Source organism: Humulus lupulus, chromosome 1 (assembly GCF_963169125.1).
Source record: "Humulus lupulus chromosome 1, drHumLupu1.1, whole genome shotgun sequence".
Classification (NCBI taxonomy): domain Eukaryota; kingdom Viridiplantae; phylum Streptophyta; class Magnoliopsida; order Rosales; family Cannabaceae; genus Humulus; species Humulus lupulus.
The window spans coordinates 306148022-306172096 of NC_084793.1; the positions used below are offsets into that span (position 1 = coordinate 306148022).

General features: G+C 33.1%; 1 protein-coding gene and 1 long non-coding RNA gene across 2 annotated transcripts; one reads left to right on the plus strand and one right to left on the minus strand.

Annotated features, from left to right (window-relative positions):
- Window positions 1–203: 203 nt before the first annotated feature.
- LOC133812684 (uncharacterized) lies at window positions 204–2400 on the minus strand. Its single transcript, XR_009884011.1, has 2 exons — window positions 920–2400; window positions 204–520 (listed from the first exon to the last, which is right to left on the minus strand). It is a non-coding gene; the product is annotated as an uncharacterized LOC133812684 (long non-coding RNA).
- Window positions 2401–17945: 15545 nt separating this feature from the next.
- LOC133781117 (embryogenic cell protein 40-like) lies at window positions 17946–23485 on the plus strand. The gene is made up of 4 exons (XM_062220286.1): window positions 17946–18591; window positions 18690–18923; window positions 22670–22888; window positions 22966–23485. The coding sequence occupies exons 1-4, from the start codon at window positions 18037–18039 to the stop codon at window positions 23191–23193; spliced, it is 1236 nt and encodes a 411-aa protein (XP_062076270.1). The 5' UTR covers window positions 17946–18036; the 3' UTR covers window positions 23194–23485.
- The last annotated feature ends 590 nt before the right edge of the window (window positions 23486–24075 follow it).

Below are 24075 nucleotides of genomic sequence, written 5' to 3' on the forward strand. Positions count from 1 at the left end.
TAAAAGAAACATTCCGAAACACCAGCAGACACATTAAATCCAACAACCTTAGCTTAGACCCTAAGTCAGTAGGAAGATGTGATGAGAGTTATCAAAGCTTAACCACTGCTATTCATTAATGCTATCGAACTTGTTTGCTTCCTTGTATTTGGTGTCAAACCACTGCTATCATGAATAGTAGTGCTAAATATTGCGGAATTAGATTTGAGAGAAAACTTTGTGTATTAATCAAAAGTGAATGAAATAGTCCAAGGTACAATAGCTACATTTATAGCTAATGATGATCAAACTAAACAACCAAACTAAAACTAATTGAAGTACATGGAAAATACAAGGGAAATAAAGTAATCTAAAGTCAATAATCCTATGTCATTTGATTGCAACTCCTTCATAAAAGCAGACCCAAATAAGGCAAATAGTGTTTCAAGAGCAACTAACCTTCTTCATGAAACCAATGAGCAAACTTGAAAGATTGTACAGAGTCTGGGCTCTCTGTCTCATCTACTCAATTATCATGATGCTACCACAGAAGCAAAAAAAACACGGGTCAATCTCAAACCAATGAGCAAACTAGTGTTGGGAGATGCTACCATAGAGCCAAAAGACACAATGCTTTCCTAAACCAACTAAAAAAAATGGGTATATTTGCTTAAAAGCAACTTTTATTTGATACGTATCTGAAGTATGAATCCTAAAAATATTACACAAGAGAAAGCAATGAATAAGGCAAAATATTAAGTAGGATTTTCAATTGTAAATAATCCAATAAAACGATTCTTCAAATCAATGGAAATGTAAACTAGAAAACCGAATATGAGCACCAAAATGGAAAATTCAAATGTTTAAAAACCTAATACATGAAGACAATTCATATATCAGAGACAATGGAATTCAGACCAATTTAAAATACTGCAAATACCTCAAGGGAAGGGAAGTAGAAGAGCCAGAGCCAGTGCCAGTGCCAGTGCCAGCAACACTTAAGGTTAAGTGTTAATGCACTGCCGAAAAGCTTATGCAGGATTGAACAAGTAGACTCGCCCAAAATTGAAGGCACAGTTACCTTCTCAGCATTAAGCTGTACAGGCTCGTATGCTATCTGTGCCAAATGATTTATCTGAAACATCTAGAGTAGATGATGATTATCAATTGAGCCACGATTGCTTATACTCAATCTACCCTCATGGAGGCCTTTCCATGGAATCAATATCCTTGATTACATACATATTTGCATTCGAATCAATCATCTAATCTAATATACAACTCCTTACAAGTCTAAGGCCTATATCAATTCACTTCCAAATACTTTCAACTCAACACAACAAACCAAATTTGCAGAATATTTCAATAAACATTTGAAACAAAAAGAAACATCCATGACTACCAGCTTACAGATTCACAACTCACCACTGCTGCATGGACATGGTTAGATTGATTACCTCTTCTGCTCTATCTTCACTTGTAGAGTCAGAAGAGAAGAACCAAATGTTATTCAGATTAAAAAAAATTCCAACAGATTAAGAAATTGAAAAATGTAAACAAAATAATCAATACCAAGAGGACTAATCGAATTTTGCCGCAAGTTTTCAACCTATTTTAAAAAAATAAAACGACCATTCCAAAACAAATATTTTAAAAAATAAATACAAGTTTTGAATTAATTTAACTTTCAAAGTATAAAAGAACACTCCGAAACACATATTTGAGGAAAACAAAAGATTTTAACAGATTTTTAAAAAATAAAACGACCATTCCGAAACTAGTGCTGAAACTAATTTTCAAAGTATAAAAGAACACTCCGAAGCACATATTTGAGGAAAACAATACATCAATACATTTTTTTTGTGATGTGTTTTGGTTCTGAGTTATTGAGTAGAGCCTATGGAGTCTGAAAATCGAAACCCACCTCAAGGATTTTGCTACCCGGAACCTGAACCAGAACCGCTGAATATGTATACGGGCCTGCCCGGGATCAATTCGATGCCACCGCCGGCGAATTCCACACCGTCGTCCACTGCGGCTGCTGCTGCTACTGCTAATACGACATCGCTCGAGGTCCCTCCGAATAAGAAGATCCGAAAAACCTATACGATTACCAAGCCGAGGCAGACCTGGACGGAGCAGGAGCATGAAAAGTTTGTCGAAGCTATAAAATTGTAAGTATGCCTTGCTAATAATGTTTGTTTATGCATTTGTATTTAAATGAAGGGAATATACTTAGTTCTCATATACTGGTAATTGGGCACATTCATTTATGGGTTTTGCAAACAAGAAAATACATATAATAGTTTAGATTTAACAAAAATTAAAATACCAAGAAGAAGAAGAACGAGAGTATCAGAAAGAAAAGAAGATAAAAAAGAGAGAAAGAAAAAGGAAATACATCGAGAAAGAGAGAAAGAAAAAGGAAATAGAAAAAAATAAAAAATCAGTTTTTAAATTTTTTATTAATTAAAATATATTTTTAATTAGTTTTTTATTATTTTAAAATCAAATTATTTTTAATCAAGCTCAATGAAAAAAAAAACTAATATTTTTTTTCTAATTAAGGCTTTTGTTTGTTTACTTATTCAGATTTCATCGCGACTGGAAGAAGATTGAAACATTTATTGGTTCAAAAACTGTCATTCAGGTACTCATCTTACCTTCATTTGAATTAACCTGATAGTCTATTGTTCTCGGTGGCTTCACTAGAAAAATTTAGAACATAGTTAATGTCCTCCACCTACTTTTTGAGTAAGTTTGTCATCAACTTCACATTCTTTAAGCTGCATTTGTATTACATGGATTTACTCTTGTATAATCCGAGATATGACTTTTGACAGATACGTAGCCACGCACAGAAGTACTTTGAGAAAATTCTGAAAAGTGGGAAAAATGAACATGTACCTCCTCCTCGACCAAAGAAGAAGGCTACTCATCCATACCCACACAAAGCCCCTAATAATGGTGTGTATATTTACATGTATTTTGGTTCTTTCTTCTTTTTTAGTACCCTTTACTGATATAATCTTGTATTTCAGCTTCAAATGTTGCTCATGTCACTACAGCTTCAAATGTTGTACCACAAGTGGAAGAAGGTTTCAATCTCTTCTTACTATGCTTTGCAAACTAAATTTGGCTTTTAGTCCATTTCAATTTGTTTCTCCATTTTTCTATAAATGTTTTTTTTTTTAACTTAATTGCTCTTTAGATGATTGGAGGTTCTTTGTCCCTCAATTTACAGATAACACTATAAAGGATCATACATACTCCGAGGCAATAAAAGGTAACTGATTTTACTAGAAAATATATAAATATATATATGTTGGGATTTTACAAACCAATCCCTACACTAACACATTAGTTCACAAGGTCAATTTTGACCTTTACACCAATATATGTATAGCTAATAAATTGTCACGAATTGGTTCAATCAGACAAAATATCTCAATTTTAATTATTAACCCTATTACTTTGTTTTCTTGCAAAGATTTATTAACCCTATTACTTTGTTTTCTTGCAGAGATGAACATGAGCCTTCGAAAGCTCTACCAAGAAATCCAATCCAGGAGTACAAGGTATTCTCAGCACATTAACGAGTGAAGGAAAATCAAAGAGGAAAAACCAGAAATTAACAAAGAGAAAAGGAAGGTGATTATAGTGCACCAAAAAAAAATTTTAGTAATTAAAATTTTTGTGACTTATTTTATTTAATTGTTAGAATTGTTTAGTATAATTTTTGTGAAATTATTTGTTAAATGATTTTTATTTATTTTTATTTTAAAATGTGATTATTTGAGATTTGGTTGAATGCACTACGGTGCATGGTAGGTAGTGATGCACCCTAGTTATTGAGTGTGTGATAGTACATGGTAGCATGGTGCACATGTGTAGAATTTTCTACACACTTTGAAGTTGCATTTTATTGGATTTATTGAATTAATTAGAAAATAAAATAAAATAAAATAAGGGAAATGGGGTCTTGGTTGTGTGTGTGTATAGTGGGAAAGGAAAAAGATTTTTCCAATTATTTTTTTTTTAAATAAATTAAAATTGGAAGACAAGAGCTATTTTGGGTAAGGGTGTGATCATATTTTTATCTTCTACCAATTATGATAAAAACAAATAAATAAAAATTAAAGGGAAATAATTAAGAATAGGAAACTTACCATTTGGTGCGTTAGACTATTTTGGGCCACTTTAGAATAAAAAGGAAGAGAGGAAAATAGAGAGCATTATGCTCTTGGGTGTCGTCGGCCATAGAGAGAAGATAAGAGAGAGAGAGAGTCGTGAAAGAGAGAGAATGAGAAGAAGAAAGGAAGAACAAGAAGAAGAGATCAAGCTTGGGTATGACTCTTGTTTTTACTTTATGATTCTTCCTTTTAATTCTAGTATGATCATTAAGGTTGTTTCTAATTGTTAATGTTCATTTTCTTCTCCATCTTGATTTTTGAAAAAAAAAAACCTAGGGTATTCAAGAGAGGTTGCCTTTTGGGTGTTGGTTCTTGTGTTCTCTCAAGGAAATTCCTCCCTCTACCTATGTGTTGATCTTGATTTCTTGGGGTGACTAAGGATTTATGAATTGTAATAAAATGTTGATAGTGTTCCTATTATTTTGTTGGTGGTATGTTATTGTGATCATGCATGAAGGATTTTGTGTTTAATGCATGAAGGCGATTTGGTGTTGATTTGCTATGTATGATGATTGATGATATTTCATGATTTATTACATGGAGGTTTCGGCCTATGCATGTCTAGGAACCCCCTTTATGATTTGTTATTGTTATTGTGATTTGTATGTTAGATCCATGCTCTAGGACCCCCATAGGAATTTTTGGTGTAATAATAATTTGGACTTTTGATGATTGAATCCATAAAATTTCACTACTACAAAAACGAGATTTCCCGACAATTTTTAACTGTCGCTATTGAGCAACGACGACAGTCAACTAACTGTCATATTTGCCTATACCGACAATTATTAAGCGTCACCGTTGCTGGCTATGCCGACAGTTATTAGGTGTCGTCGTTGCTGGCTACGCCGACAATTATTAGATGTCGTCGTTGCTGGCTACGCCGACAGTTATTAGGTGTCACTGTTGCTAGCAACCCCGACAGTTATTAAGTGTCGTCGTTGCTGGCAACGCCGACAGTTATTAGGTGTCATCATTGCTTGCAAAAAAACTATTTATTTTTATTTTAAATTAAAAATTATGATTTAAATGAAACATTTGTATACAAATCTAAAAAATTATAGATTAAAATAATAAAATTTATACAAAGTATTTACAAATCTAATAAACAAAATTTGGACAAATATAACACTACTACTTGACTCAAAAATCATATAACATTGTCTATAAACATAATCCTTAACCTTAAAAATATGTAACTAGATTTACAAAGTAAATAATTAATCACTCAAAAAAGAATCATTTACTCTAATACAAATTACAAATAAAATTAAACACTAAATTCATTGTCCAACAACATATATTTCTTCTTCTTCTCCTTGTACTCACCCTCGTTACCAATAGTCTTTCCAAAGTAAAAATTGGTACTATTTCCTACAACAATTCAAAAAAAAAAAAGAGTTAGGATTCTCAATAGTTCAGACTATGATTAGTGTTAAGAGTTTAATCAGATTGTGATTAGTGTGATCAATACAACAAAAAATTTGACTGGTAAAACATAACATATCATGTAATCAAGCACCACAAGCTTTAAAGTTGGAAAACCAAGAATATAACAACACCTCCTTAAATCAGTGCAACTAATGGCAATGATACACAAATTAGACATATTTTTCCACCAAAGTCTCAAATTTTCACTCCATTAAACAGATCTAAAAAACAAAATAAAAAAATTACAGATTTAAACAAAAACAAATCTATAGATCATATTTATTTATCAACAAAAACCAACTACAAATCTCATATATTTATCAATTGTAGATCATATATAAATAAATACATATATATATTCCACAAAATCAAAACTAGTTTTGGGTGATTTTCTTCGTAGTAGCAAATCAGAGAGAGAGAGAAAAAAAATAAAGTTAAAACTGAAATAAAATGAATAAAACCAAAAACACACACACACACATATATATATATGCGTGTGTGTGTGCGCGTGTATATACCTGGTGAGAGTGAGAGTGTGCCACGAAATGTACCATTCACCCATCACCACAAAGTTCCAATTACAATTCTGCTATGTAAATTAATTACAGCCTTCTATTATTTTTACTGTTTGTAATTAATTATTGATACCATGTTTAAGGTATAGGACTAATACCTCGCAAAAGTCATTTTCAAAAAATCAGGGGCATCCCTTGCTCATTATAGGTTGATGAACCCATTAATCGTAAGCTTCTCCAAGATGACCAACCTGTGAAAGCACTGATGAGAAAGGACAAGTTAACTGGGGCATTTAATGCAACTTTAAAATATTGTATCAAAGCAAATATGCCCGCTTGAAAGGAAAAAAAAAAGATAGTTGTTCAAATTTACCTGTGGAACCAAAATCTTAACATGTGTTTCCCAAATCTTTTCCCCTTGCACAGTCCATCCAGCAACTTATAAGAAACTTCAGAAAAAAAAAATCCACAGAATAAAGATTATGACTATCGTTAAGTCACTGGTTATCATCAAATGATTAGTAAGAGTTATTGGAACTTTTCCTGTGCTAATGCCCATCATCCCAAGCTTAAAGATCAAATTTAGCAAACTCAACCACTCTGCCTCACGTAGCAAACCCCAGTCAAACCATTGCAAAGAGAAAAAAGCAATTTAATACCAGAAATGAACTCAAAGAAACATATAAACTTTATACAAACCATTCAAGTCATACTAACTATTAATAGTGTATTATACTATTCAAAGCAGTGACACCTGGTTTCTAATTGTATATTGATTTATATTTAAGCTAATGCCACATCTACCAAATGCATGTACTCCCAATCAAGTTATCAAAAAACATTGTTATATATTACAGAGGGTTTCTTTATTTCCTTTTGAGTTATGCAAAGCATACAAATTCTATTATTTTTCTAATATGTACTAACTAGTGTCTACATATATATGTAGTGGGTTGGCATGACACTAATAACTAATTAATACATTGGTTGGCTTGACACATTACTAGCTAATTAAATTCATGTATAGGTCTTGAATTTTACTAAAAGGAAATATGCAACACCTAGCGTATTAGCTATTATACCCATTTACAAGGGGGAAGACTCCAATCCATATTTTTTATTTGTAAATTTGTGAGGAAAGAAAGTATTATATTTATAAATTGAAGAGTACACTTTAATAACTCAGTTTAAAAAATAGAAAACTACATATTTTACGGCAGTAAGCAAACTTTAAGTTTAGAATGTCCTATAACAAGAGTTGCTTCTTTTTAGAAGTTTCAAAACTAATGCATATAAATATATACAATCGTAGGTCCCTTATCAAAATCTATAACAATTATAACAATTGCAAAACTAACATATTTATATTTGGAGCTTCTTGAATATGTATTGCCCAATCATACTATTGAATCACCACTTGATCACCTTCAGCAAAGAACCCCTTCCTACTTACCAAGAACATAACCAGTTCAACTTGATTGAACTATCTCACACGTAACTCATAGAATGAACACAAAGATCAAATAACTCTAAGGCACATTAAAGAGAAATGAATAGCTTTATTGATCTGTATATCAAGCTTACATAGCAAAGATAAAACGGGTACGTTTTATAGTTACATTGTCGTATTTATACATATAGGCTATGAACCGAACATAATAGTCATGGTTGACTGGACAAAAGAAATCACCACTAGTATAATCAACATGATACACATGGATAAGTATATCTAGACTAACAAATCTCCACCTTGACTGCTAATACAAAGCTAAAACATAAAAATATATGAAAAACAGAACAGATTAATCACTGATGACAGATATCAGTGATTTTGAGCAATTCAAGACAGTGATCGAACTTGGTTGTAGCAAGTGATTTGGTGAGCATATCAGCTGCATTGTCTTCAATAGAGACATTGCAGAGCTTGACCTTTCCTTCACTAATTACATCTCTAATGAAGTGTAATCTAACATCTATGTGCTTGGTCCTTTCATGAAACACTTGGTTTCTGCTGAGGTGAAGGGCACTCTGGCTCTCACAGTATATGTTTACACATCTTTGATCAATGCCTAGCTCCCTAGTGATTCCTTTCAGCCAGATTCCTTCTTTTACAGCTTCTGTACAAGCTATGTATTCTGCCTCTGTGGTAGATAGGGCTACAATGGTTTGAAGATTGGCTTTCCAACTGATTGTACACCCATTTAGCATGAACACATAACCTGATTGCGATCTCCTTGTGTCTAGATCCCCAGCATAGTCTGAATTTAAATTTGCTCACTACACTAACCCCATGACAGATATCTGGTCGAGTGCAGACCATGATATACATGATACTGCCTACAATTCTTGTGTAAGGAATAGACTCCATATATCTGATTTCTTCTTCAATGGTTGGTGCTTGTGAGGAGGATATTCTGAACTGTTGAGATATGGGTGTACTGACTGGTTTCGCATCAGCAAACCCGAATCTATCTAGAATTTTGGTAATGTTTTCACTCTGAGACAGCTTAAGCCTTCGGTTTCTTCTGTCTCTATCAATTTCTATTCCCAAAATTCTCTTTGCTGGACCAAGGTCTTTCATGTCAAATTCCTTGTTCAGCAACCTCTTTACTTTGTCTATGTCACTCATACTTTTGCTGGCTATGAGCATTTCATCTACATATAGGAGTAGATACACTAGGGCCTTCTCATTTTTGACATACACACAACTATCAAAGGCACTCCTTTTGAAACCAGTTTTGATTACATAATCATCAAATCGTTTATACCACTGCCTAGGTGATTGTTTTAAACCATAGAGCGACCTTTTTAATAGAAAAACATGATTCTCTTTTCCTTTTACCTCAAATCCTGTTGATTGTTTCATGATTATCTGCTCCTCAAGATCACCATGTAGGAAAGCACACTTGACATCCAGCTGCTCTAGTTCTAAGTCCTCTACCTCAACAAGGCTTAACAAAATCCTTATTGTAGTGTGTTTCACAACAGGAGAGAATATCTCATTGTAGTCAATACCCTCTCTTTGTGTGAAACCTCTGGAAACTAGTCTGGCCTTATATCTTGCTTTTTCCCCACCTAGTACTCCTTCCTTTAGCTTGAAGATCCACTTACTTCCCATAACCTTTTTGCCAACAGGTCTCTCAATCAGGGTCCAAGTCTTGTTTTTATTTAGAGAATCTATTTCATCTTCCATTGTTGCTTTCCACTTCAGATTATCACTTGACTTAATGGCCTCTTCATAGGTTCTTGGTTCAAAGTCACCAAATTCTGCAATGTTTAGTGCATAGTGAACCACATCTACAAATCCATACCTCACAGGTGCTTTCACAGCCCTCCTCTTACGATCTCTGACCAATTCATAATCTAAAGTAGTATCCTCGTCTCGATCAGATTCACTATCGGCTAGTTCTTGCTCTCCTTCTTCCATAACTTCTTTTGTTGCAGCTGGAATGATAGGTTCTAATTGGTTAGGCAGCTCCACCTCAAACTGAACATCCTCATCAGCCTTCTTACTTTCTACCTCAGCAGGAGATTTCAATGTATCTTTGTACATCTTACTTTCTTCAAACACTACATCTCTAATGACAAAGTATTTCTGGTGGTTACCCGATTCAATACTCCATAATTTGTACCCTTTTACACCCTCTGGATACCCTATAAAAATGCACTTTCTTGCTCTAGGTTCCAGCTTGTCTTGCTTCAAGTCAGCATAAGCCACACACCCAAATATCCTTAGATGTCCATAGTGAGCATTATGACCTGACCATGCCTCTATGGGAGTCTTAAAACCAATGGCAGATGATAGGCATCTGTTGATTAGATAGCTAGTTGTTACCACAGCTTCACCCCAAAAATTCTTAGGCAAACCAGAGCTAATGATCATACATCTTACCCTTTCAAGTAGGGTCATGTTCATTCTCTCGGCCAACCCATTTTGTTGTGGTGTTCTAGCAACTGTAAGATGCCTTCCAATCCTTTTTTTCCTGCAAGAAACTTTAAACTGGTCTGCATAGAACTCCAAACCATTGTCAGTCCTGAGTTTCTTAATTCTTTTTCCAGTTTGGTTCTCAAGCAGTGCCTTAAACTCCTTAAACTTGGGAAAAGCTTCATCTTTAGTTTTCATAATATAGACCCATACTCTTCTAGGAAAATCATCAATAAAAGAAATAATGTACCTGGCTCCTCCTCTTGAAATTGTTCTAGATGGCCCCCATAGATTTGAATGCATATAATCCACAATTCCTTCTGTGTTGTATTGACCTGCTCCGAATTGCAGCATGAATTTCAATAAATGCTCAAAATTAAAGCAAACTGATGATAAATTAACGTCAACTCCCAAAACTGAATTAAAAGAAATTGTACCTTAAATTCCAGTCCCTCATGTAAATAAACCAACATTTCAACAACACTTAAACTAAGGATAATCTGCATTCTTTTAATCCAAGGACTGAACTGGGGCAACTCAGTTGAAAAAATGATCTTCCCAACTTCTAATAGGAATGTTTCATAAACCAATAGCCGTTGGATCTCTCTTTCTCCATCTATAAAGCAATTTCCTCTGAGATTTGCAAAGTGTGGGTGACTGAGAACACCAAGGATATATACCATAAGAACTTGAACAAAGAGCTCTAAGAGTAGGGAAGTTATTAGATTAAAGCCCCATTTCATAGAATGTGTGAGAGAAAGAGATTTTTTATTTTGGGTGAGCATGTACCCTGAAAACCCTATATATATATAATCTGGTATCATTTTCTCAGCCCCCATTTTCACACTCCCTTTTTTCTCCATTCCTTCATTACAATATTAATGATATAATATTGACCTCATAATATAATTAAAAAATAATTGAAAAGAAGCAAAACAACAAAAGTATAGTCACTCCCACTGCCACCCCCACCCCAAGGTACATTTCCCACTTTTTTGTTTTGTCTTTTTGTTCTGTTTTCTTTCAGCTTATATATATATATATGAATGAATTGATTCCTTCTATTAAAATGACAGTGAGTACCCATTTCTTGTATTAAACTTTTGTATAATCTATTACACTTTGCTATAATATTTATTTTGTTTATTAATTTTTTTTTACAATCTTAATAATAATGCAAATCATATGTTCGTGAAAATGTCTCAATGAACTAACTTTATTAAATTAGATTGAGATTTTCAACTAATATACTTTTGTATAATCTATTACACTTTGCTATAATATTTATTTTGTTTATTAATTTTTTTTACAATCTTAATAATAATGCAAACCATATGTTCGTGAAAATGTCTCAATGAACTAACTTTATTAAATTAGATTGAGATTTTCAACTAATATACAATATGCGTTGTTGCTTATGGTTTGATATTTGAAATGAATACTTACCTTGCATTGATTAATTGTACTACTTCATTATCTTTTTTTTTTTGTTAAAAAAAACATATTGGATATGTGATGTAGAGTGTACATTTTAGCTCAGTTTGATAATTGATATATTAACAACCTTGTTTTTATTGAAGATTTTAGTCACGGTACATAATCACTTTAAGTTAATTTTCTTAGACCCATATATTTAAATAGATCTTATTATGATGTTCGAATAATGATATTTTTATGTAAATTTGCTTTCTATTAGCATTTTTAGGTGGATCGATTGTCCAATCACCCAAGCTCAACTCTTATACACTCTATTTCCAAGATTCGATGGCACGAACGAAAGTACCAAGCATTAGAGATCCACAACAACCGATTCAACGACGGTTGATTATTCACGAATCTAGTCCGAAGTCGTCGTGCTCAAAATCGTTGGATGCTAGTGTGCCACCAACACCTCCCGCAGACACAACAACGACTCAATTAGATAATGAGGTAAATGAAGTTAAATACATTTTTTTTCTATTCTTGTACTTTTTTTTAGAATGGATAATATATTTAATTGAAATCAATTGGCTATAAATTTAGAGCACTAAAGACACGATTTGAAAAATATTGGTTTAAAATGTAGAACTCAACTAGAACGAGTAGAGCTCAAGTGGTTATGGTCGAGATTTTTAAAAATGCAATGAACTTTCAGTTTAGGGCTCGATTAGCATGAGTTGAGATTTCCAAATTCTAATTGATAGCATAGAGCTCGACTGGTGAGTAGAGCTCGACCATACATAGTTGAGATTTCCAAAGTCTAATTAAAATTGTAGTATGGAGCCAGACAGGTGTGAGTAGAGCTCGACTGATGTGAGTAGAGCTCGACCAAAGTGGAGATTTCCAAATTCTAATTCTAATTCTAATTGAATTTATATTACATAAAATTAAGTCTTAAAATAATTCAAGCAAAATATATTTTTCCCACACTTAAAATTTATATTTTTCTCACATCAGTTATGTAATTCTATTAATTTAAATTAAATTGTTATTTTCTAAGGAAACATGATAATTATAAGTATTTTAAATAATTTCAAGCCTTTGTTATTTCTATGTAATTTGAAAATAATAAACGGATTTATTATATTTTTTTAAATGGCTAAATAAATTATTTTTATGAAATAAAAATAATGTCTTGAGATTTAATCAACCTAGTAATTTTAAGGAGATAAATAATGGTAAACAAAGCATGTTACAAGTTTATTATTTTGAAAACGATAGAAGTAAGACACGTTGAATTATCATTTTAAACGCCACGTTTATGCAACATTCTCACGTATGCATGTCACATGCAAATTCACCTTTACGTTAAAAAATATGTCTTTTATGCAACCATGTAGTTTTTATAGAAAGATCATGCATGCAATATAGGTAGAATGTGCATTATTCTTTTATGGTCTTATGTGTAATTATGCATTTTTGTATGTTGTGAGTAACTCTCACCATGTGTACATGGCCCATGCACACATGAGTTATATGAGTGGGCAAAATAGAGATAATGTGAAGCTAAGGAATGTTATTTTGATTATGGTATAGGCTCGTCGTTTTACTTAGCTTGGACCTGAGGTAAGGAAGTTAGATAGAATTTTGCTTGTTATGCTATGAATGGTAAGATTGTTTGTATGAATGAAAGTGTTATGATGCTTTACGCTATGAATTATGAAATGCTTTGATACGATGATATGTTTGGATTGTATGTTGTATGCTATGAATAGATGTTAGCGTGATGAACGCAACACATCAAACAGGAGTTGCCAAGGATATGAAGACGTAACCCGAGTTACTAAGGATATGAAGATGTAACTCCAAGGACAGATGCGTCGAGGTTATTCAAGGACCAGATATCATGTTTACTGTTGTGTAAAATCAAAACGCAAGTGCACGTAATCGTAACAAGAATAAGTGAGATCGTTCCCACGAGGACTATATATTACACTACAAGAAATCTGATCTTTATCTACCAATATTTTATTTACGCATATTTATTGGTAGGCAAATGATATTTTTACCTACCAATATTTATTGGTACGAACTATTGGTAGGTAAATGTTAGCAATATTATAAATTTTCGGAACTATGATTGGCTACCAATAAATATTGGTAGGTATAGAACTTTACCTACATATATATTGGAGGGAAACAATTTTTCAGTTGGCGCAAATTTTTCCCTCTCAATTTATTTCATATTTTAACTTTTTATCAAAAAAATAATTATGTGTATAATTTTTTATCCTACATATCTTGCCATGTCAACATATTTTAAATTATTATAGTATATGCACAATTTTCTAATTACACTTACTATTTAATTAAAACATAAATATATATATATATGTTATAAATCTAAACTTAACCCAAATCAATCAGCATAAAAAAGAAAACCTATAACCCTAATATCTCAAATCCCTCTTCTCTCATTGCGTTTTTGCTGAAAACCCTTCATCTCCTTCGATCCTTGGAGTTGACCAGACGACTCCTCCATTGTTACAGACCTAACCTGTCTCATATGTAGCTCTTCAGTCCTTAAGTCCTCTCATCTATGTTCCTATTTTGTCTCCTTCATCTTTTCTTTGATTCGTTCTATAGCTCTACACGATTCATCAGATATGTTAGCCTTCGTCTTTGCCTCCCTCATGATTTCTAAGTCACCGCCTGTGTCGATGACTAACTTATTGTTTGGTCTAAGCCCCTGAAACGCTGATTCTCTTCACCTAAAATCGCATTGGGTAATTTCTGTAGTTTTTAGCATTAAACACTCGATATAACAAATAACTACATTGTTGCATACTCGTGTGTTATTAAGTTGGGTAGATTTGTTTTTCCTTTGTGATATTGATGCCATGTCTAATGTTTCTAAGGTTTTAAGGATTTGTGATTTTTGGTTTGCTTGGCTATGTGGGTTTGATATTTGCGGATCACTTGGCTTGGTGGTTTTGAGAGCTGTATATTGCTTGGCTTGGTGGCTAGGTGGCTTTAAGGTATATTCTATAACTGATGTTGATTAAATCTCCAATAATCTGAAGGGTTAATGATGAATATATTCATTGTTCTGAATCTGATACTTTGTTGCTATATTCAGATATAGATGTTTGGTTGGTTTTGTATTTTGTTCTTGATATTAGTATTCAAATTTAGGATATAGTGTTTATATGTTTACTGCATTAGTGAATCTGATATGTATTTGTAGTTATGTTGAAATTACATAATTTTCTGATAAAAAAGAGTTGATTTTCTTTAGGTTGAAATCTAAATCAATGTTATTATTTTCTAGTTCTTCTATGGGGTTTGGGGTTTTGATTCAAATGCAGAAGTTAAATCCTATTGATGGATAACATGATTATTTTGGATACGGTTATCAATTGACTATTTAGGCAATTCAATGTACTTAAGTGTGTACTTATTCCCTCTTGAAGGCCAAAAAATAGACAATGCTTCATCTCTAGGATTAGTTATTTACTCCAAGTTCCTAATTTGGGTATTTTGTTTATGTTCTTGTCATTATTAGATTTATGAATATTATATGTATATTTGGTTTGGTACTTTATTTCAAAATGTTGTTGGTGGCTTGTTCTTCAGCTGCATTTAGATATATGTTTTGTTTAAGTACTTCTATATATTATTTCTAATTTGTCTATTTATGTATGCAAATTTTCTTCTGTTTCTTGTGTATAATCTGTGTACTTAGTATTATTTGTTTTGGAGGCTTTGAGGATTTTGGATTTCTTGGCGCCTTGAGGGTTTTGGATTGCTCTCGGCTTTGCCTCTGTCTCCTTGCTTGCTCGCTTCATCCCTGCTCTCTACCTCTGCCTCCTTGCTCCCCACCTGTCCACTCTTTGCTGCCGCTATTGTTCTCTGCCTTTACCATGTTTGATTTGTAAGTCTATTGCTTATTTTTGTTATGATTGTTTATACCTTCTCCAGTATTGATTTGTAAGGAAAATAATTTAATTTTTTTGTTGTGTTATCTGCTTTGAGACATTGTTGTTTATATTTTTGTTTTACAGATGGTGTTGTTGCAGTGGTAGTTTACAACTGCAGTTAGTAGATTGAAGTGGATTGGCGGATCGCTCACAGGCTTGGTAGTTTGTTGGTTGAGGTATATTCATGATCTTATTTGATGAAAATCCCCAATTCTGAAGGATTGATGATGATTTATAATTTTTGAGGAAATTTTTGTTTGTTCAGTATGTTTTTGATATGTTCATTGATTTATTTTGTCATTAAGTTTATTGGGTCTTGGTGGTGGCTTTGTGCTATGTTTATTGTGTTAGTGTAAAAGACTTTGTTTTTTATCTTGTTATGTTTATCAGCTCCCATATGTCTGAAGGATTTATGATGAAAAATTGTCTTACTCTTTTCTCATGCTTGCTTATGATGTATTGTTTCTAATGAGAGTAGCTCTATGATTTTTTTTTTTCAGTTTTTTCTGTGGTTATTCAAATCTATTAAATGATTTATGTCAAATTATATTGTATGTTGTTGACTAATTGACTTGAATGAAAGTATGGGTGAAAAACTGATTTTGGTGAGATTCTTTGATTGTAACATCATAATATTTATGCTTGCTGAATTTGACATAATTCTGGAGTTGTTTGACCTAACTTATATGCTTGCTATCTATATATGTAATTAAGAAACTAGTTTTTATGATTCTTTTGCATGTTTAAACTTTATTTATTGTTTTATTGAGATAAGGTTTGACAAATTTCTATTTTGATGATTAGTGTGTTTCGGCTTTGAGTTGTGTAGGGTCTTTGGCTGTAGGGTCTGGTTCTGTGTCTATAATCTGATTTTTATAGTTTGTGAATTTTCACCATTGTTACTTTGAATTTATTTTGCCTATGATGTTCAAGAATAAATGTACTTATTCTATGTTGGTGATTATGAGACTTGATGTGCTCATATATTTGTTTTTAATATATGCAGGTATGTCAAGTGTCATAAATGCCCATAATAATAAGCCATATATAATCTGAAATCCTTATGATGACTAAATTGGGGATATTTTTTATGTTGAAGTTAATTATAGTCATTCCCACTATCGCCAACCCAAACCTCACCTCTCAAAGCCATCATCGACATTCTCAAAGTTCAGTTAGAGGAAGGAAGCTCTCGTGCAATAATTCCAAAGTGAAGAATATCAAGAAAAATGTAGTTAGAGAAAGAGATTTGTATAGAATTGTAGATATTTTATTTTATGAAATGTAATTAGTGTAACACTCATCATTTAATAAGCAATGAATATTTTATAATGTATGTTTGTTTATTTTGTTATTCATGTTAAATAATTTATTTGAGGAATAATGACAATTATTTTTAAAAGTAATTACTTTCATTTATTGTTTATATTAAATTAAATTTAAAGATATAATTAAAATTACCTACATATAAACATTATTTTTACTCTCAAATAAATAAGTGTAGGTAAAAATAGGTATACAAGCTCATGCCATGTAGACCAATTATTTAGTGCCACGTAACCAATAAAAATAGACAAGTAACCCAATCATTTAGTGCCACGTCATGTGCAACGTGGAATGCCACATCACTTGCCACGTATAATGCCACGTCAAACACTAGGCCAATGACATTGACTCATTTTTTGTGGGGTCCACAAGATTTTTACCTACCAATATACTAATCGTAGGTAATAATATATTTATTGACTAACTATTACTTACCAATAGGTTATTGGTCAAAATTGGTAGATAAAGGAATTTATCTACCAATACACCATATTTACCCGCAAATAAAACTAGTAGTTAAATGCCAAATTTCTAGTGTGATCATGTCGGCATGAAAATTGACCAAAAGTCATCGTACTCCAAACCAGTCTCTGAGAACTGATTGACTTGCCATAAACAGTATCATAGCCAAAAATATTAATGATCTATTCTAGACTAAGATATTATTTGCATTTTTTTCCACACTTTAATAAAGCAATAAAACAAACAGATGAACCTAGAAGTTGATTGGGATAATAGCATATATAGATATCAGATATGGATTAGGCAGCTTAATATTAAAACAAACTCTCTTCTACCAATCAGATCAGAAGGCTCAGGTTACGAGCAGCTCATATCAACGAATCTCAACCCGCCACGTATTATCGGACAAATTCTGACCATCCATTTGTCTTTCTACTTTGATATATGAATTAGTATAAGAATATTATCTTCAAATAAAACTTTCAACACGGACTATGTGTCACCACCAGCTTTGAAGGTCAAGACAATGAACAATGACCGACCTCAAACAACACGTGTCGACATACCCATTACGCCACGTGTCATTTCAAGACGTGTACAGTACAATATTTTCTTCTACTCGAACGTGTAAGAAGCTCGAAACATGCACGCGTTGAGCTTTTTAGTATACGTCCCACCCTCCTCTATATAAACCCTAACCCCAACCCAGTTTCAAACAACTCACTCGAAACCAAAACATAATCCACTCAAGTTATTCTCTACACAAAGCCTATTTTCTCAGATCCAGTTCTATATTTTCTTGAAAAATGTCACATTTCCCAAACCAACATGGTGCTACTACGACACCTCAAATCGACGAGTACGGCAACCCGATTCAACACGGCATTGCTAAGACTGGCCACATAACCGGCGGCCATGGAACTGGTGCAGGCAATGACCACATAACCGGCGGCCATGGAACTGGTGCAGGCACTGACCTCTTAACCGGGGGCCATGGAAATGGTGCAGGCACTGGCCACATAACCGGCGGCCATGGAACTGGTGCAGGCACTGACCTCTTAACCGGGGGCCATGGAAATGGTGCAGGCACTGGCCACATAACCGGCGGCCATGGAACTGGTGCAGGCACTGGCCACATAACCGGCGGCCATGGAACTGGTGCAGGCACTGACCTCTTAACCGGGGGCCATGGAACTGGTGCAGGCACTGGCCACATAACCGGGGGCCATGGAACTGGTGCAGGCACTGGCCACACAACCGGCGGCCATGGAACTGGTGCAGGCACTGGTGCTGGGATCTTCGGTACTGGTCATGCTGGACACCAGGAACCACACACGCTTCGCCGCTCTGGCTCCAGTTCAGTAAGTACATCTAACCTTTCTTTTTCTGGCCTATATATATACATATATAAATATAAATGTATATTGTTGATTCTAATTATGAGTGATTTGTGGTGTAGTCTGAGGATGATGGGCAAGGTGGAAGAAGGAAGAAGGGACTCGCACAGAAGATAAAGGAGAAGCTGCCATGTGGGCACCATGAGCAGGGTGGTCATGCTCAGACTCGTGGAAATTCAACTACAGCTACTAATACAGCTCCAGGGGGTGTTTATCACCAGACTGGGCACCCGGAGAAGAAAGGAATGATGGAAAAGATCAAGGAAAAGCTGCCTGGACACGGGAACACTGCACCATGAACAGAATTATAGAATAGACACACACATATATATACATATGTGGTGGAGGTCCCATAAATAGGAGCTTTGTATCGATCTCTCCTTTTCACAGATGAAGTCATTATTTTCTAAAGCAAACCTTGTGTGTTCTGCATTTTTTATCAGTATGATCTGCAAAAACATACAGTATATATATATATATATATAAATATACATATGAATAAAGCAAAGCAATTTGGTGGAAGCATTAACAGGACCTTTACATTTGTGTTGCCCTTTTCCACTTCCTTCATCTTCATTTGGATACCTTCAAAAATAAGGAAACTAACGACTTGGAAATTAAACATTATAACATTTAAGCAATTTGGTCTATGCTAATAATACTAAAAAATGAGTTATCTTCTAAAATAAGACATTAATAAATAACCATAACATACTACATTACTTGTGAACTTATGGGGCCTTTCTTCTGATTCAGTCTTATGCCCCAAACTCTTTCTTTTAAAGCAATAGCTTTGGCTCTTTCTTTAATTAGATGCAATAATCTCATGGGATCTTTCCTCTGCTGCAATCTCTTGGCCCAGGACACTTTTATTTTGAGGCAGTTTTATGGGGTCATAGTCTCTTGGGCCCTATGATGGAAGTTTAGTAAAAAGTGCAAGAAATACTCTTCCATCTTGAGTTGGTATTTTTGTGTTTTTCATTTTTCTGTCTTTTGAAAAGAAATGAGAACAGATTTTTTTTTTTTTAGTTTAAAAAAAATCTTTACTTGCATTATTTTCTATATTTTTTTTAAAGTTTGTTATAAATAATTTTTAAGTTTTTTTAAAAAAAAAATTAAATGTAAAATTAATAAATATATTTAGAAAGAGAAAAAATTTGAAGAAATTGAGAAGAGAGAAACTTATAAGAAATAAAGTATAGAGAGTGCGAAAATTGAAAATGGTGAGAGATAAAATGATTTAAGAAAACATAAAGAGAAAAGAAGTGATAAGAAAAAAAAATAAGGAATTAGAAAATAATGGGAGACAAAGTGATGCGAAGAAAAATAGAAAAAAAAATTGAGTTGGACATAAAACAACCTTTTATATTTGACAAAATTTTCTGTTTTTGTAATATTTTCATAAATGATTGAATGTGTATGTCTCCATACATTTTTTAATTTTATATGTAGGATACTCTAATAGTACAGTGTCACACCCACATTCAGAAGTGGATTGGGATACACATAATATATAATGTTAACTCACATTAATTCAAGTATAATATCGATTAACTAGCAAACAATACCACAATTACAACAACTATTTTAATATAATACTCGATATATATTGAAATAACAAACCGAGGACACAATAGATAAAAAAACACTCAAATGAGACTACTAAACACTAAACATAATCACAAAACAGAAACATAAATCCGAGGAGAAAAAAAAAGTGAAATTATGAAAATAAATTTGCAAGTTTGTGCTTGTAATAAGAAACTTATTGGATGACCACTACTCCCCAATAATATATTTTTTTCTTTATGAGATCTTTCATTTTTACAATCTTCAATACATATATGTATATATGAACGGCCAAATCCAAAATTGTTTTTTACTTGTTAAGTTGATTAATGGTTTATTGATATAGAACAGTAAAAATTTACATAAAAGCCATCTAATATTAGAGTTCTGTCAAAACATCATCTTTAAGATAAGTAATAAGTCAAATTATATATTACATTGACATTTCAATTGAAATTTCATGCCTGCAATTAATATTGGTTTTGGAAAGATTACAAGTAACAAAAGTCCCAAAAATTCCAACTGCTTGAATGCATTAATTTGCTTAAAATGTTTAGAGCTTAAACGACAATCTTTAGGTTATTCCCACTAGACTCACACGTACAAAGCAAAGCAGGAGAGAGAGAAAAGACAAAAGAAGCAAAAAAACAAAAGGATCCACAAAAAAATAAATAAAGGGATATTGCTTCCACCATAAGCAGGTGATCTCACTATTTTATTCTACTACTATAGATATTTCACACACATCGATAAAGATATTTCTAAACCATTTGATAGATATTTATATATATTTTGGTACGAGATTTGAGTTTGTGGGAGTAAAGTTAAATGAGGTTTAAATTAATAGAATATGAAACTTAAGTGTTTAAAATGGATAATATTACTCCTAAATCAAGATAAAAAATAAAAGTTATTTGGAAACACAAATCTCCAAACCATTAAAAATAAATTTACTAAACATGTGTTAGATTTGACATTATTATTCTTATAAAATCAAACCCCCGTACCAAGAAAAAAAATCTGCTATCCCCAATTTCCTATCCCCTCTATGTCCCACCAATTATTGTAAGACACGTCATCTATTTATAGTGTTAATATAATTGGAAAAAGAGAAAGTTGTAAATAATTTAAATATATATTAAATAAATAAATGTGGTATCTTAAATTAATTGGTGGGACATGGAGGGGATAAGGAATTGGGGACAGCAGATTTTTTTTCCCGTACGAAACACCCTAATATAGATCTTTTAGTATTTCAATACATTAATAAGTTGTAATTTCTTTTTTTACATAATGGTGTACAATGTAGTTATAATAAGTTGTTTGAATTTTTATTTCCATATTTTAAATTATCTAAATTTTTTTGAGAATTTGTGGGAGATTCCCTAACTATAACTAGATTATACAATTAAAAAAATAAAATTACAACTTATCTATAGGTAGTAATTAAAAACAATCACTCCTACCCATTATATATATTTAGTATCTTATCAAAAGTTATATATTTTAAATAAAAATCTATAAAATTAACTATTTTTATAAATAAGAAAATTAAACTAAACTTATGTTTGGATACATCAATATTAGATCAATCTAATCTAAAACTTGGTGAATCGTTTGATGAATATATATGGTATGTAGTATATTTATTGCGATGAATATTAGTTATCAGGTAACTAAAAAGTAATATTTCTTATATTGTCAAGATATATCGAATCAAAATGTCCTGATGTCGGCATGAAAATTGACCGAAAGTCATCATACCCCAAACTAGGCCAGTCTCTGAGAATTGATTGACTTGCCATAAATACGTTCTAGTATCATAGCAAGAAATATCAGTGATCTATTCTAGACTGAGATATTATTTGTATTTTTTCCACACTTGAATAAAACAAAACAAGCAGATGAATCTAGAAGTTGCTTAGGATAATAGCATATATAGATATCAGATATGGATTACGCAGCTTTTCTATTAAAAAAAAAACTTTCTTCTACCAATCAGATCAGAAGGCTCAGATTACGAGTAGCTCAAATCAACGACTCTCAACCCGCCACGTATTGTCGGCCAAATTCTGACCATCCATATGTCTGTCTCCTTTGATATATAAATTATAAGATCATATTATTATCTTTAAATAAAAGACTTCCAACTAGCTAATCCAAACCCGGTTTATGATGTGTCACTAGCTTTTAATGTCAAGACAAAGACGAATCTTTTCGTGACCGACCTCAAACAACACGTGTCGACACATCCATTACGCCACGTGTCAGTTCACAGACGTACAGTATAATATTTTCTTCTACTCGAACGTGTAAAGAAGCTCGAAACATGCACGCGTTGAGCTCTTTAGTATACGTCCCACCCTCCTCTATATAAACCCTAACCCCAACCCAGTTTTATACAACTCACTCGAAACCAAAACATAATCCACACAAAGCCAATTTTCTCAGATCCATTTCTATACTTTCTTGAGAAATGTCGCAACTCCCAATCAAACTTGGTGCTACTACGACACCTCAAGTCGACGAGTACGGCAACCCGATTCAACACGGCATTGCCAAAACTGGCCACGGAACCGGAGGGAAGCACGACAGTGCCCGCACTGGCGCCAGGACCTTCGATACCGGTCCTGATGTACACCAGCAACCACGCCCTACGCATCGCCGCTCTGGGAGCTCCGGCTCCAGTTCAGTAAGTAGCTTTAACCCTTTCTTTCTGGCCTATAAATGTATATTGTTGATTCTAATTGTGAGTGATTTTTGGTGTAGTCTGAGGATGATGGGCAAGGAGGAAGGAGGAAGAAGGGACTGACACAGAAGATAAAGGAGAAGCTGCCAGGTGGGCACCATGATCAGGGCAGTGCTCCGAGTTATGGAAGTTCAACTGCAGCTACTAACACAGCTCCAGGGGGTGTTCTTCACCAGACTGAGAGCCAGGAGAAGAAAGGAATGATGGATAAGATCAAGGAAAAGCTGCCTGGAAAGGGGGCACCATGAATAGAATTATAGAATAGACACACACATATATATATATAATATATATATATAAGAAGGGTATTTGAAGCGCCTGTAACTTCAGAGTTGGTGTGTGTCTCTGCTTGAGTTTAGAGTGTGTTGCAATGTTGTAATAAATGATCAAAGCGCGTGTCTTCAATCTGTGTACTCATACGTACTACTATAATATATACATATATAGATAGTACGTATACATATATATATGTATTCTATCATCATATGCTGTATTTTACGTACTCTCTCTCCAGTAATATATGTTGTGCTTTGATTATTATTATTATTATGAATGCAATGCCTGGTAGTCTTATAATTGAACTAAATTATTTCGTGGTCGAATTTTATATAAACATGTCATCGGGTACGTACCTCTGCCTATATGATACTCACTGACTAGCTCGGACATTCTGTAAAACCTAAACCGAGCTCTATATAGGACACAATTTACTTAAATATGTCCGAACTCTACACACTAAAAATATAAAACAAACAAAAATAATTTTTTTTATATAGGCCATGTTTCCCTTATATGTAGGCTAACAAAGAAAAGTAAAACCTGTGGACTAATCCTATTTGTTTTTCATTTCAAACAAAAACTTCTAACAGATTAGACCTGTCTCTGGAAGACAGTAAAACTCTAGACAAAAGTATAATTTAATAATCGACTACTGTATCTTAATTTATATATAAGATCGAAATGAAGACGAATGAAAGGGACCCATTTTATGGTTTATTAATCATCTTTATCTTTCAAGAAATTCTGTTTCGTTTGAGTGCGTAACTTTTCACTTGTCGGTATCCATGAGTTCTGCTAAAAGTCTTTTTCATATTTTGTCTATAGAATAAGTCTAAACTTTTGTTGGAAGT

Excerpts from the sequence above, each read along its gene's own strand:
- LOC133781117 (XM_062220286.1), top strand. The coding sequence starts at position 18,037 with ATGTCACATTTCCCAAACCAACATGGTGCTACTACGACACCTCAAATC. Across the intron at positions 18,924-22,669 it reads GACACGGGAACACTGCACCA|GAAATGTCGCAACTCCCAAT; the intron begins TGAACAGAATTA and ends ATACTTTCTTGA. Across the intron at positions 22,889-22,965 it reads GGAGCTCCGGCTCCAGTTCA|TCTGAGGATGATGGGCAAGG; the intron begins GTAAGTAGCTTT and ends TTTTTGGTGTAG.